We start from the raw sequence: 13,569 nt of genomic DNA on the forward strand, positions 1-13,569 counted from the left end.
CAACTTGTATTTTGAATTGGATTAGAGAAGTTGATGGAAGACACTGTCAAGACAGTAAGCCTGTCTTCTGACTGATGCAGTGGTTAAAACAGAAACCGCCAAATGCTTGTGATGCTCTTTTTAATTTTTCAGCAGTGTAAAAGCATTCCAATAACTGAGCTAACTTTCCTTTTTTAGGGTAATTCACAAATGACTTTAGACAGCACACACACAGCGGTTGAGTACAATGTAAGAGGAATCACGGTGTACCCACCAAGTCAATAGATGACTAACCCAAACTGAAAGGAAAATTTTCATGCTCTATACTGTAGAGGTATTGACGTTAAAGCATCATAAACTGAAAGGCAGCTCAAGATGCTACAATCCCATGTGTCGTACGTGATATAAACAAATGTAAAGTTTCATGAGTAAACTAGGTAGTAAACTACACAAGAAACTCATCAGTGATAAAATTTCACATTGGTTTTGCGGAAATAGATGAAAGGCCTCTAGATTTAAACCGCTAGAAAAAAAAATGCTAAAGGCAGCTTACGGTGCTGAAATCTCTGTTTAAAAAGTGAAAAAGTTAATCTTGTGACCCTTTGCAAGAAGAAGTTGATTCCACGGCCATTCCATGGTGAATACGATAATTTGAAAACGTTGAAGGGTATGAAAGAGATTCTTCTTGAGACTGATGAAGACAAAGAAGGGGAAGAAAAAGACGAGTAGTCCAAGGAATAGCCAGTGCCTGAGTGATATAAAATCTGCACTTTTTGAATTCAGTCTATTAGGGATTTTGTGAAGTGGAGACTAAGTATCGGCTTTTCTGTCACAACTACTTTAATCAAGTTGTTTCAATTCATCCCGAGAGATCCGGCGTTTAAAGTTAGCTATCTAATGTAAAGGTTTCAACAGCCCAATTACTAAAGAGAAAATGTTAACCTGTTTTTTTCATCTCCTGAAAAATTTGGAATAAAGCAGATACGGGGTTTCCGCTTGACATCGACGATATGTTCTATGAAATTGCACACAGGGTGTAATGAACAATAGCAACAAACAGGACGTGATAAGGGTTTTACAGAAAAATAATTTTGACCTTTTCTACTGGCAACATCTTCATCTGAAATTGTATATAGGGTGTCTCCAAATCTACTATGGATTTGAAAACTGAGACTTCCTTATTTACTTCTGATCGCAATATATTCCTCGAAGTTGCATATAGCGTGTCTCTAAGTACTCTAGGGGTTTAGTAGTCGAGCCATTTTTATTAGTTCTACACGCCATATATTTCCCTGAAATTATATATAAGGCGTCTTCACACTTCCTGTGGATTTTGCAACCGAAACCGGCCTGATTATTTCCAGTCTCAGCGTGACTAGTTAAGTTGGTAAGTTAATCTAAACTATATTTCACTTAGTAGGTAATGTTTTGTGAGATAATCATAAAAACATTGGTGAATCACTTTTCAAATAGTTTAGAAAATAACCGGAACATCGAGATTGGTTTAGAACTTGCAGTATCTGACGTAGTGCCACCTTTAAAACACTGGAATAGCTTCAGCCTATTTCATATCTTCTGGAAAGGTCTCTGTCTCCAGAAACAAGTTGATGACATGAACTATCCATGGTAATACACACGTTATCGAAAAGATTCGCATTAAAAGTTCAAATTCTTCACTTTCTTTTAAAGTCTGTATAGTTTGCAGTGTTTCACCATAAAGAAACAGAGTTTACTATTAAATTGTGTTGCGACTCAAAAACGCTTGGCCTCTGTATGGTTCGAAACCTGTAGTAAAATTTTAAAATTCAAGATTAATCCTCAAGACTCGAAGGGAGTGCCACCTTTGGGTGCTATACTTACAAATTCTTTGAGACTGAAAGCAGTATACCATTCCCATGGTAGTGGTTCAACAAATGGAATGATTAACAAAAGCATAGCTGCTGACAAGGGAGCCTGATAAAAAAGAAGCTGCATGGAATTCACTTGTAGCTCTTTCTGCTTCTCACCAACAAGCTGAAATAAAGACCAATTATTAAAAGCAATAAATGCATAAAATTTAATATTAATATTTGATTATAGAAATCTACTATACCATGATTTGCCGACCAATGGCTTCTGCAACACTTTACGTCGTCCAAATAGTGTGAATCTTTTTGAAAAAATTTCTTTCTATTGAATTTTCATTCGTATTGGTTTATTCTTAACTTTTCTAATAGTTAAAAAAAATACTTGAAGATGTTCTTAGTCTTTTCAGACAACAAAGGCCTTGAATTACCTTAAGGAAAAACATGAAGTCATTCATCGAGACGTGAAGCCTTCAGATATACTATTAGATAAAAATGGTAATATCAAGCTGTGCGATTTTAGAATCTCTGGCTGGGTTGAAGATTCTAAGGCGAAGGCAAGAAGTGCCGGATGTGCAGTTTAAATGGCAGTAAGTTTTCAAACTATTTGAATAGGGTATATTATAACCTTAAAAATGCATTAGTACTGAAATTTTAAGTTGAGATCTAGCTCCAACGACAGACAGACCTATAATACTCCAATTTGTTGAACCTCTTGATAGACATTGGAGATTTTCCACAAATTACTAAGGCTTTAGAAATAACGTCTTTAGAAGTATGAAGCGAGGCGACCAGGCAATCCCAAACCGTTTCTGCAATGAGGCTCGTTCAATACTATCTTGTGTCCGTTTTCGTATGTTGCCCATGCTGCCCCTTTCTAGTTCAAAATAAATCCGTGGATGCTTGCCTTGACGGAGCATAATTTGTATGTGACACTAGCACTCGGTCTGTTCTTCTTTATAGTGTGTTTTGTGGCATAAGATTATCATGTGTAACGAATTTTATGTATTTTATTAATAAGAGTTTGTTTTTGTTGATTATCATTATTTTTTGGTCTCTTTTTGTCCAGGATTCATAGGAGTCTTTTTAATTTACTTAGGCTATATAACCCATTTATTTTTTGTGTTCTATAATTTTTTCGCTCCGGGTGTAAGCAAGGGATTTTTTTTTTCTCTGAACTAGTAACTTGTGTGTCTTCCGACTCTTTTACAGGCCAAAGAGCCTTTGTAGGAATAGTATAGTGTGTAAATTATATGTATTTCACCATGAATATATTTTGGTCATGTGGGAATTTCAAGGACGATCAAAGTGCTTTAAATCCCACTAGACTTACACGTATGCTCTATTTCCTGAGATTGTAAATGTACGGGTTACTAAGAGGTGGAAAAACGTGGGTGGATTTGTTGAGTCGGATGGTCTAAAATATCTTGCAGGAAATCTTCTTGGCTCAGCTATTTACAAATCAAATGTTAATGAAAGCAGTTTGAGCCAAATGCACCAAACCAGATAAAAGCTTACTGAAAATTTTAAAGCCTATGGTGCGAGTGGTCGTCCCTCCTGCGTCAGTAAAATAAAAAGTAAAGGATACGGCACTGGACTCCTAAATTCCAAACCGGCAGTGCTGACCTCCGTTTCAAGACTCTTCAGTCAGGAAATGCATTGGAGGACTGGGGGCCAGATATCATGTGCTTCCATACACCCTTCCCGCTTACTTTCCCCAGCTTTCTCCAGGTACCAATTTAGAGCTTGGTCAACTTTGGCTGAGCTCACAGAGTCATGCCACTGACCACCGTCCCAAACAAATAACTTTTTTAGTTTGACAAAAAACTAACAAAGAGAGAAAAAATTCAATCAAAAATTTGACAAACGAGACTGCGGCCAGTAGAGAGAAAAGATGAAAAACTAAAACAACACGGATATTTCACCTGTATCAGCACAAGAGAAACATAGATAAAAGCCAAACTAAACTATAAATAAATTAAACCACCACCAATAAAATACAATTGTCGCAACTGATCCACGTAGGGAAAAAAGCTATTAGAGTTACTTCGATGAGAACACCAAAGCAACTAACAGTTGCTTTTCAGTTGCTTTGGTCATCATTGCCTGATATTCGAAAAACTGGGAGACACCCCCTAAAAGAGTCAATGCATCTTAATGAAAATCATACCATCAGATTCAGCGTATCAGAGAACTTTGCTGTAAAGGTTTCAAGTTCCCGTCTTTGAAAACGGGTGATTTTGCATTTATTGCCAAAAGAAGGAACACGGATTCGTGTTTATTTGTTGTTGTGTTTTCCAAGGGTGATCGTATCAAACTAGTGGAAGGAGAATATTGGGAGAGGGTTCATTTGAACGGATATTAAAAGTTCTAGTGCCCTTTTCAAGTGAGCAAATAGATTGGAAGGCAGCTAGCCTCTCTCCCACGCCCCTTTTTTCACCAAAGTCGTTCGCTCAAAATTTTGAGAAGGCCATATTGCTCAGCATAGTTGAAAGATCCAATAAGTATGCCTTTAGAGATAACATAGCCCCCCATAGTCCCTGGAGAAAGGTCTTTTAAGTTATGAAATTTGTCAATTGTTTACGTATAGTATTTGTTATTGGGAACTATGCATACATTTTTTGGGTGGGGAGGAGGGTAATTTTTTTTTTACCGGGAATTTTCCAAGGGAAGCATTTTCCATGGGAGGGAAATTTCCGGGGGTGAACTTTTCGGAAGAATTTTGCACTGGGGAATTTTCATGAATTCCCATACGAAATTCTTTTTATTTGTCTTAACTTTCTTTTCGCCGACTCAATTCTACATGTGGAGATGCTAATGGTAATTGTCCGGGATAAATTTTCGCCGGGATTGAATTGTCCATAGGATCTTTCCGTGGAGGAGAAGCCGGATTTTCGAAGCAAAGATTTTATGATTTCCTGATTTTGATAATGACAAAGACATGTATGATGGCTCATTCGCGGTCAAGAAACATGAATCCTAAGAAACCATAGCTGTTGCCTAGCCTGTTACATTGTATCATGGTTAAAGCGGTAGCTGCAACCTAGTAAAGAGCGAACCAGAGCCCATAGTAACCAAAAGTTAACAAACGTGCTTAGAAGAAAACTGCCTAGTGAAAAAAAAATTGCCATCTGACACTGATTCCGTAATGGTAACTACTATTTCGGTTCATCTTAAAAGTTAGTTCATCTCGAAAAAGATTTATGATGATTTCAAAAAAAGCCAGAAACCCCTCGAAAATGCCATTAGCTCCAAATTAAAACGTGTACCATTGGAATCAGCACGGTCAAAATCCTTGTACAGGGATATTACAGTTCCCCACCTTGAATAACAAGCAGTCTCCCTTTTTTTTCTTTTTTTTTTCTTCCAGGGTTAGCGGGTTACCAGAACATCATAGAGACATGCTTAATGGCTCATTCAAAAGCTATTTTTCATATCTACGTACTTTTTTATAAATTCCACCATCTGCAAGTGCCATGTGGCACTGAAAATGACATTTCTTATGAAGTGGGGTTAGCGGGCTACCAGAACATCGTATACAGATTTTTAATAGCTCATATAAACGCTACAGCTCGTATCTACGTTCTTCCTATGAATTCCACCATCTACATATTCCAAATGTCACTAAAAACGGCGCTTTTAGTGCAATGTCTCAAGTGGAAAAGCTGGGGCTAGTAGGCTATCAGAGAGAGTGATGTAGACTCATTTGAAAGCTATTGCTCATATCTACATGATTGTTATCAATTCTACTATCCGTAAGTGCGATATAGCACTTTTGGTGTCGCCTTTTAAGCGGTAAAGCTTGGAAGTATAAAACGGAAGAGATACCAGTAAAAAAAAACTTCAGAGAGGGCTCATTTGTTTGGAAATTAAAAGTATAGTTCACTTTTTAAGAGTCATAAGAGATCAGATGACAACTAACCACCCCCCCCCCACGAACTTTTTTCGCTAGACCCATCTGATAAAAAAATTTTAAGATAGACATTTTGCTAAAAATAGATCAAAGTTCAGATCACAAAAACTACGGTTTCGACAAAACCCCCTAGGCTCCGGAGCAGGCGTTGTAAGTTATGCCCTGGGGCCATATATGGTTCTTATGGAAGGGATGCACGCATAAACTTCAGAGGCCTCATTTGAATGGAAACTGAAAGTTCCAGTTCACTTTTTAGGAGCCTAAGGAGATCCAAGGGTTCTTGCCCCCTCCCACATCATAAGCCTTTAATGTTTTATAAAAAAAAAATTCCCAGAGGCACTTCATATAAAAGGGGTGGTCGTATAAACTTCGGAGGGGGTGGGGGGGGGGGGCTCTTTCAATTAGAAATCGGAAGTTCTAGTGCCCTTTTTAAAAGTCAAAAGTGATCGGAGGGCAACTACGATCACTCCCAAATGCATCCGATCGGATTCCCCCAAATGCATCCGATAAAAATTTGAGATGGCCATTTTGTTAAAAATAGTTTAAAAAAATAAGATACCGAATCTCCACGATCGACACAACCCCCCAGGGCCGAGGGCAGGCGTTATAAGTTATGCCCTGGGGTATGGTGGGGAAACTAGCCCCACCATGCCCTTTCTTCACCAAACCCATCCGAAATTTTTTTTGAGATAGCCATTTTGTTTAAAATAGTTCAAAGTCAGATAACAAAACTCTAGGGTTGACACATCCCTCCAGAGCCCTAGGGCAAGTGTTTTAAGTTATGCCCCGGGGGCGTATAAGGTTTTTATGTAAGGGGTGGTTGTATAAACTTCAAAGGTGGTTCATTTGATTGGAAATTGAAAGTTCTAGTTATCTTTCTAGGAGTCAAAAGTGATCAGAGGTCATTTATTCCCCCCCCCCCCAAAAAAACACCCTCTTTTCCCCAAATGCATCGGATCAAAATTTTGAGATAGCCAGTTTGTTCAAAATAGTCCAACGACCCGCTAACAGAAACGTCGGGGTCAACATACCCCCCCCCCGATCCCGGGGGGATGGGTTGTAACTTATGGCCTGGGGCCATAAAGTTTTTATGAAAGAGGTGGTCATATAAACTTCGGAGGGGACTCAAATGATTAGAAATTGAAAGTTATAATTTCGATTTTAAGAGTCAAAAGTGATCATATGACAACTAGCCCCCCTTCCAACCCTCTTTTCCTTAAATACATCCGATCGAATTTTTTATGTAGCCATTTTGTTCAAAATAGACCAAAGATCATATAACAAAAAGTCGAGAGATAACAAATCCCTTAGAGCACAGGGCGAGTCTTGTAAATTATGCCCCAGGGCCATATCAGGTTTTTATGGAAGTGATGGTCGTATAAACTTTGGAGGGGGCTTATTTGGTTGTAAATCGGAATTTCTAGTACCCTTATTATGAGTCAAAAGTGGTCGGAGGGCAAGTAGCAACCCCCCCCCCCAGCTCTTTTTGCCAAATGCATCCGATCAAAATTTTGATATAGCGATTTTGTGCAAAATAGTTTAAAGACCAAATAACTAAAACTCCTGGGTCTACACATCCCCCAGAGTCCGGGGGCAATTGTTATAAGTTATGCCCCGGTCGCATATAAGGTTTAATATAAGGAGTGGTCGTATAACTTCAGAGATGGCTCATTTGATTAGAAACTGAAAGTTCTAGTTACCTTTTAAGAGTCATTAAAAGTGATAGGAGGGCATCGCCCCCCCCCCACGCCCTCTTTTCCCGAAATTTATCTGATCAAAATTTTGAGATAGCCATTATGTTTGAAAAAGTCCAACGATCAAATGACAAACTACTCGGGTTCAACATACCCCCCCCCCAGCCCGGGGGTAGGGTTTTAACTTATGCCCAGGGGAAAAAGGGTTTTATGAAAGAGGTGGTCGTATATACTTCAGAGGGGACTCAAATGACTAGGGATTGAAAGTTCTAGTTTCCTTTTTTCAAGTTATTTATTAATACAAAACCTGTGGACATGGTTGGTCATAAATCTTTGAATCATTTTTGGTCTCCAATTGCCTTCAAATGGCTCAAAGAACTGAAAGACTATATAAATTAACCGTATTGCATGACTGTCTGCCTTAGTTCTTCCCTACGATGATAGACTATCATCAAGAAGTGAAAATAATCATCTTTATACAACTCTAATAAATAACCTGAAAAAGAAACACAAAAGCTAAGTTAAAAAAAGAATTTTGATTTAGGAGTCAAAAGTGAGTACATAGACAAACTTTAGTATTACCCGAAATAAAGAACAAATAAACCGTAATATGAACTCTGGAAATCCGGTTATTCTCTCTATGCAATGGAAAATTTTAATTTATGATACAAATTCTAAAGCTAGTCTGTAGTCCTAATACTATCAAATGGCTTCCCTTTGAACTTGTCAACAAAATAATCATGCTAATCAAGGGCTAATCAAGATTACCCCATCTTAGCATCAATGGGCTGCTTCGTCCCTTTTTTTTTTTTTAAAGAATGGTCTGAAGTCTGACTTCCAGCAATCTCTAGCCCTTCAATCTCCCATTTCATATCATAAGGGGGTTATCTGTGTATATTTTAAAATATAGCACACTAATATGTGTATACTTATATATATGCTTCCAACCTTTATTCCGTTTTTTTTTTAAATAAATGTGTACAAACAATGATAACTGAAACACAACTGATTAATATCTAGAAATATATTTGAAGGAGTAGGAAAATTAAAAAAGAATATATACGAAGGAGTAAGAAAAAAGCAAAATATCCAAACGACGTGAAAAACATAGGAATTTATGGATAAAATAATAAAAATATAGGATTTTGAGGGTAGGGGAAGGATTCCCATCTAGCTTCTAACAAAATTATAAGCGTTATCCTATTTATTCCGATATCTGCAAGAAGCCGACGCTAGCCCAAAAAGCTTTCTGAAAAGCTAGCATTTCAGTTCTGGACCGCTTACGCCATCTATCGTCTTAACTTTAATCACATACCAGATGGCACCTATACCGTCGAAAATTTAATCACGTACCAGCTATGCAAACCTAGCGAAGATGTCACACCCGTTCAGCGCAAATCTAAAGGAAAGCGGAGACGGCGTGGGAAACGCGCAGGCAGGAGAGACCAAGCACGTAGAGAGCGCTGTGTGCTTCAAGGTGGTGACCACTGTATAGCGGTGATATCCATAGTTCGGAACAACAACAGAATCAAAAGGCCAAGAAATAACTTATACACGTATAGTAACAACAGATTATTCAGCACCTATGCCAACCCTGAGACCTTACTCTCCTGATAATCCTGTGGACCACCTCCTCCTCCCCTCGAATAGTTCCCCTCCCGTACTAAAACCTGTAACGCTGAATGCCACGACATATCTTCCAAACCTGATTTTTTGCAACGCCCGGTCCCTAACCAACAAGGTTGATGAATTTGAACTTGTCTTGCGCATAAACTTAGCACCATTAGTAGTAATTACTGAATGCTGGGACATGACAACCGAAACGGGTGCAATCAAAGGATATCTGAACTTTTTTAATACCAGACAAGATAGAGAGGAAAACCGACGTGATGGTGGCGTAGGAATCTATTGCAGCAAAGACTTACCATGCAAACAACTTGGTATCCCCTCAGATTCGTGCCAAGAGACAATCTGGCTCTGGTGCAAGCCGAAGAGGCTACTAAGGACTTACTCATGCATCATAATAGCAGCGATATGCTATCCTGAAGGTGCGCGTAATAGGCGAGAACTAGTGACGTATCTGCAATATCAAGTTGACTGTTTTTGAAAACAGTACAGCAATCCAGCATTTATCATAGCAGGAGTCTCCACCTTAACCGACAAAAAATGGATTTCACGTGTGTTGGACCTTAAACAAGTTTTCGATGCTCCCACTCATGAAAGTGGAAGCATACTGGACCTCATACTGACAAATCTCGAAGCGTACTATGAACCGCCATTTTCCTTAGGACACTTTGCAAAATCTGATCACAACATTTTATGCTGGAAGTCGAAGAACAGAAACCGTATACCTAAACCGAAAAAGACTAGAATGCTGTACAGACCACTGAGTGAAAGCTCCATCCAAGCCTTTGGCAGATGGATTGCGAACTTCGATTTTGCCGCAATCTGTGCTATAACTGACATCGATGAAAAGGTCGAGACACTATATTCGACCCTGCAACAACAATACAGCGAATTCTTTCCTGTCAAAATGCGCTTGGTCTGTGAAACAGATAAGCCGTGGCTAAATTCAGACCTCAAAATAATGATAAAAAAACGATGCAATCTCAATGTCGTAGGAGAAGTATCGGAGGTGAACAAGTCAAGTCAGTCCTCCGCGTATCTAGGAAAAGATATATACGGGAAAAAGTAGCTCCACTCCTCAGGTCAGATTCCCACAAGTGGCACGACGCAGTAAAAAGGCTTACTGGAAAACAGAAAGGGACTGAAGTACAAATCAGCAACATAGACGGGAGTTTAATCAGGGCCTCGGATGTTAACGAGTTTTTTACACAAATTTGCACTTACCCCACCATAAGTGACGAACAGATGAGCAATGTCATCAACAGCTGTAGTGCCGATGATATTGTAGAAGTGTCTGAGTGAAATCGAACGACTACGTAACAACTGTGCCACATACCCAGGTGAACTCCCTGTGAAGCTACTGAAAGAGTACTCACCTTTTCTAGCCAAACCCATGGCATCAATCATAAATCACTGTTTCTCAGAACAATCGTTCCCAAAATTATGGAAAGCTACCTATATGCGGTTCATTCCGAAAGTAAAGGCACCCCAGTCCTGTGATCAGCTGAAACATATATCCACAACTCCCAACTTGGCTATACTGGCCAAAGGTTGTATCCACCATGCCATATTACAGCAGATTGCAACCTCAATAGATACTTACCAATATGGCTGTATACGAGGCAGTAGCACGGCAATATACCTAGTCAAGATGTACCATTTGATTGTTTAGTGGCTGGACAGCCCAAACAGTGTTATTGATTTACTTTTCGCAGACTACAGGAAAGCATTTGACCTTATAGAGCACCTCATTGCACTGACAAATCTAAGAGATGGGAGCTGGAAAAAACTTGCTGCTATTAGTGAGAGATTTTCTGCGAGGACAATGGCAATCGGTATATCCGTTATTTGCCAATGATATCCGCTCTGATTGGACCAAACTTATTTGTGGCTGTCCCCAGGGAACGAAACTAGCTGCCCTTTTATTCCTTGCAGTCATCAATAAAATCCTTGCAGAATTTGAGGAGCGTTTCAAGTTCGTTGACGACTTGTCTTCGCTTCTCAAATACATAGTAGAAAACGCAGTAGCAAAACAGCAGTTCGAACCAACACTTTTTTCGGACTTCGCTAACCAATGTAAATCTGATAGCCTACAAATGAATGAGCAGAAATCGAAAGTTCTACGCTTCAACCCACTCAAACGAGATATTACAATACCAGATGTTCCCTTTCCAACTGTTTTGTCCGCGACAATACTAGGCGTGACTTTTACAAGCGATTGTGTTTAAACTGCATGTAGACAATATCGTGCGCAAAGGACACTACTCAATCCAAAGCCCAATGAGTATGCGAAGGCTGGGTTTCTCAGATCGTCAGCTCTTACTGGCTTACAAGACATACATCAGGTCAATCCTTGAATATTGTTGTCCTGTCCGGGGTTCCCAAGCACAAAACGCCACCTACATGTCAGAGGAACTAGAAGACGTTCAAAAACATGCTACTAAAATAATTCTTGGACCCAGGTATGAGAGTTACGAGCATGTCCTTGTGGTTATGAGCTTGCCCATTGTTTTGCCCGAAGACACGATTTGATAATGAGATTTGGGAAATCAATCATGTCAAACGAGAAGCATCGCTCCATTCTTCCTCCAACCGCACAGACCCCCAAACTCACCAGGCATCAGAACAGACTACAACCCGTCAAGTGCCGAACGAACAGATTTGCAAATTCCTTCGTACTATATTTTGTTAGTGTATTAAATAAGTGATATTTTTTTTCTTAAATGACTGTAAAAATACCATAATTTAGCCTTCAATTTTGTTTGCTACGAAAGCTATTTGATTAAACAAATACGAAAACGAAGACGAATACCCCTGAAAATTGCTTACTTTTCACAATTTATAGGCATCATATCCCAAGAAGCTCCCTCAAATCTGGACAGGTGAGACCTGTGCATACTTAGATGCTTTCACGTTCTAAAATGATTAGCTTGAAATGTAGCTCCTTTTATCAAGATTATTTTTTTATATAGGCTAGGTGACCTTACCTTAATTTTCCTTAAATTGGTACTAAATTACACCAAATCTTCTATTTACTTATCACGTCTTATGCCTTACGCGCATCTTATTCTCGGGAAGCCTTTTTAAATCCTCCCAGCTAAAGATTTGGACTTATGTATACTTACGTGTTTTAAAATACTAAAATAATGAACTTTTTTCTGTTTTAAACGCCATAAAAGTTAAAGGTATAAGGTGTCATAAGTCTATTAAAGATTTTTTCTTTTGAACAGATTTTACTCTTTTTTTTTTTATTGCCCTCTTCTTTTAACAAAATATATTTGCAGGTCGTGTGCAACCTTGTCGGTTCAAATGAAGAAATTTTCAAATGTGTAATACAATTACTTACCACTTGGTACAGAGATGTGACCAGCACGCCTGTACAAGCGAAGAAACATCCAATGACATTAAACTTAATATCATAGCTGAAGTTGCAGATCACTCCAAATATAATGGGGATCTGAAAAAAGGATAATAAATTCAGTGGATATTTTAACAGCATTGACATATTAACATGGATACGATAGAAGTGAAAGGGATTGACTGTCTAGAACGAACTAAACATGATCTTGTTCCTCCTCTGTACAAAAATCTAATTCTATTCCTATATGCTTTGTATTGTAAAAAGTGATGTAAAAATAAATTCCATTCAGTTCTTTAGTTTATTATTTCTATTAATTAAAAAAATAAAGTTTTTTCGACGAAAGTGATGAGCGAAGTAAATACTTAAAACGAACAAAAATTACTGTCCCACAATTTGTGTAATATATTTTGGAAAAATTTTTCAAATAGCCTGATTCTTGATATTTTCCTACATTTGTAGAATTCCGACGAATAATCGGAATGTAGAATTCCGATTTACTAAAAACTCAGCTTTCTTGTGATTTTTAGAGAGTTAAAATCATGTCGTAATCAAGTTTTGTTGCGTCGGTTTTCCAATGATGTACTTTTCATTTTGATCCAACGTAATTTTGAGGGATTCAAGCTATTTTTCAAAATTTCAATAAATATGTTTATTGAAACAAACTGATAAGTCGAGAACCATCGACTTATCAAGTCTAGCCATTGTTGCCTTTTTTAAAGAGCCATGAAACGAATGAGAAAACTATAGGCCTTTCAAATCTTAGTCTATAAATGCCTTATTTATAATTGAGGTGAAACTCTTTTAGTGGAGAAATACAGAACACGAAGATACATCACCATTTTTTGGAAATCAGCGAAGATAGAACTAAGAATGTTTTGCAGTTTATGCAACATCTTCTTGGAAAACTGTTTCAAACAAGCTGATTCTTGATATTGTCCTACATTTGTAGAATTCCGATAAACTAGCGATTTACTGAAAACTAAGCTTTCTTTTGTTTTTAGAGAGTTAAAATCATGTCGTAAGCAAATTTTGTTACGTCGGTTTTCCAATGGTGTACTTTTCATTTTGATCCGACGCCATTTTTGACTGGTTCAAGATATTTTTCAAAATTCCAATAAATTTGTTTCCAAAATAACAACTTACTATCAAGAT

At 38.2% G+C, this 13,569-nt stretch overlaps 1 protein-coding gene across 2 annotated transcripts in view; it reads right to left on the bottom strand.

Annotated features, from left to right (window-relative positions):
* Positions 1 to 13,569, bottom strand: part of LOC148944655 (solute carrier family 35 member E3-like) — a 100,597-nt gene that overhangs the window by 32,814 nt on the left and 54,214 nt on the right. For both annotated transcript variants that reach the window (XM_089100187.1, XM_089100188.1), the window contains exons 3-4: positions 12,403 to 12,513; positions 1,840 to 1,992 (exon numbers count right to left, since the gene is read on the bottom strand). In XM_089100187.1, coding sequence (XP_088956313.1) covers positions 1,840 to 1,992; positions 12,403 to 12,513 — 264 coding nt within the window. The remainder of the gene's footprint in view (positions 1 to 1,839; positions 1,993 to 12,402; positions 12,514 to 13,569) is intronic.

This window comes from Artemia sp. Qi Xiang Cuo, chromosome 14 (assembly GCF_049724085.1).
Source record: "Artemia sp. Qi Xiang Cuo chromosome 14, ASM4972408v1, whole genome shotgun sequence".
Taxonomy (NCBI): Eukaryota; Metazoa; Arthropoda; class Branchiopoda; order Anostraca; family Artemiidae; genus Artemia; species Artemia sp. Qi Xiang Cuo.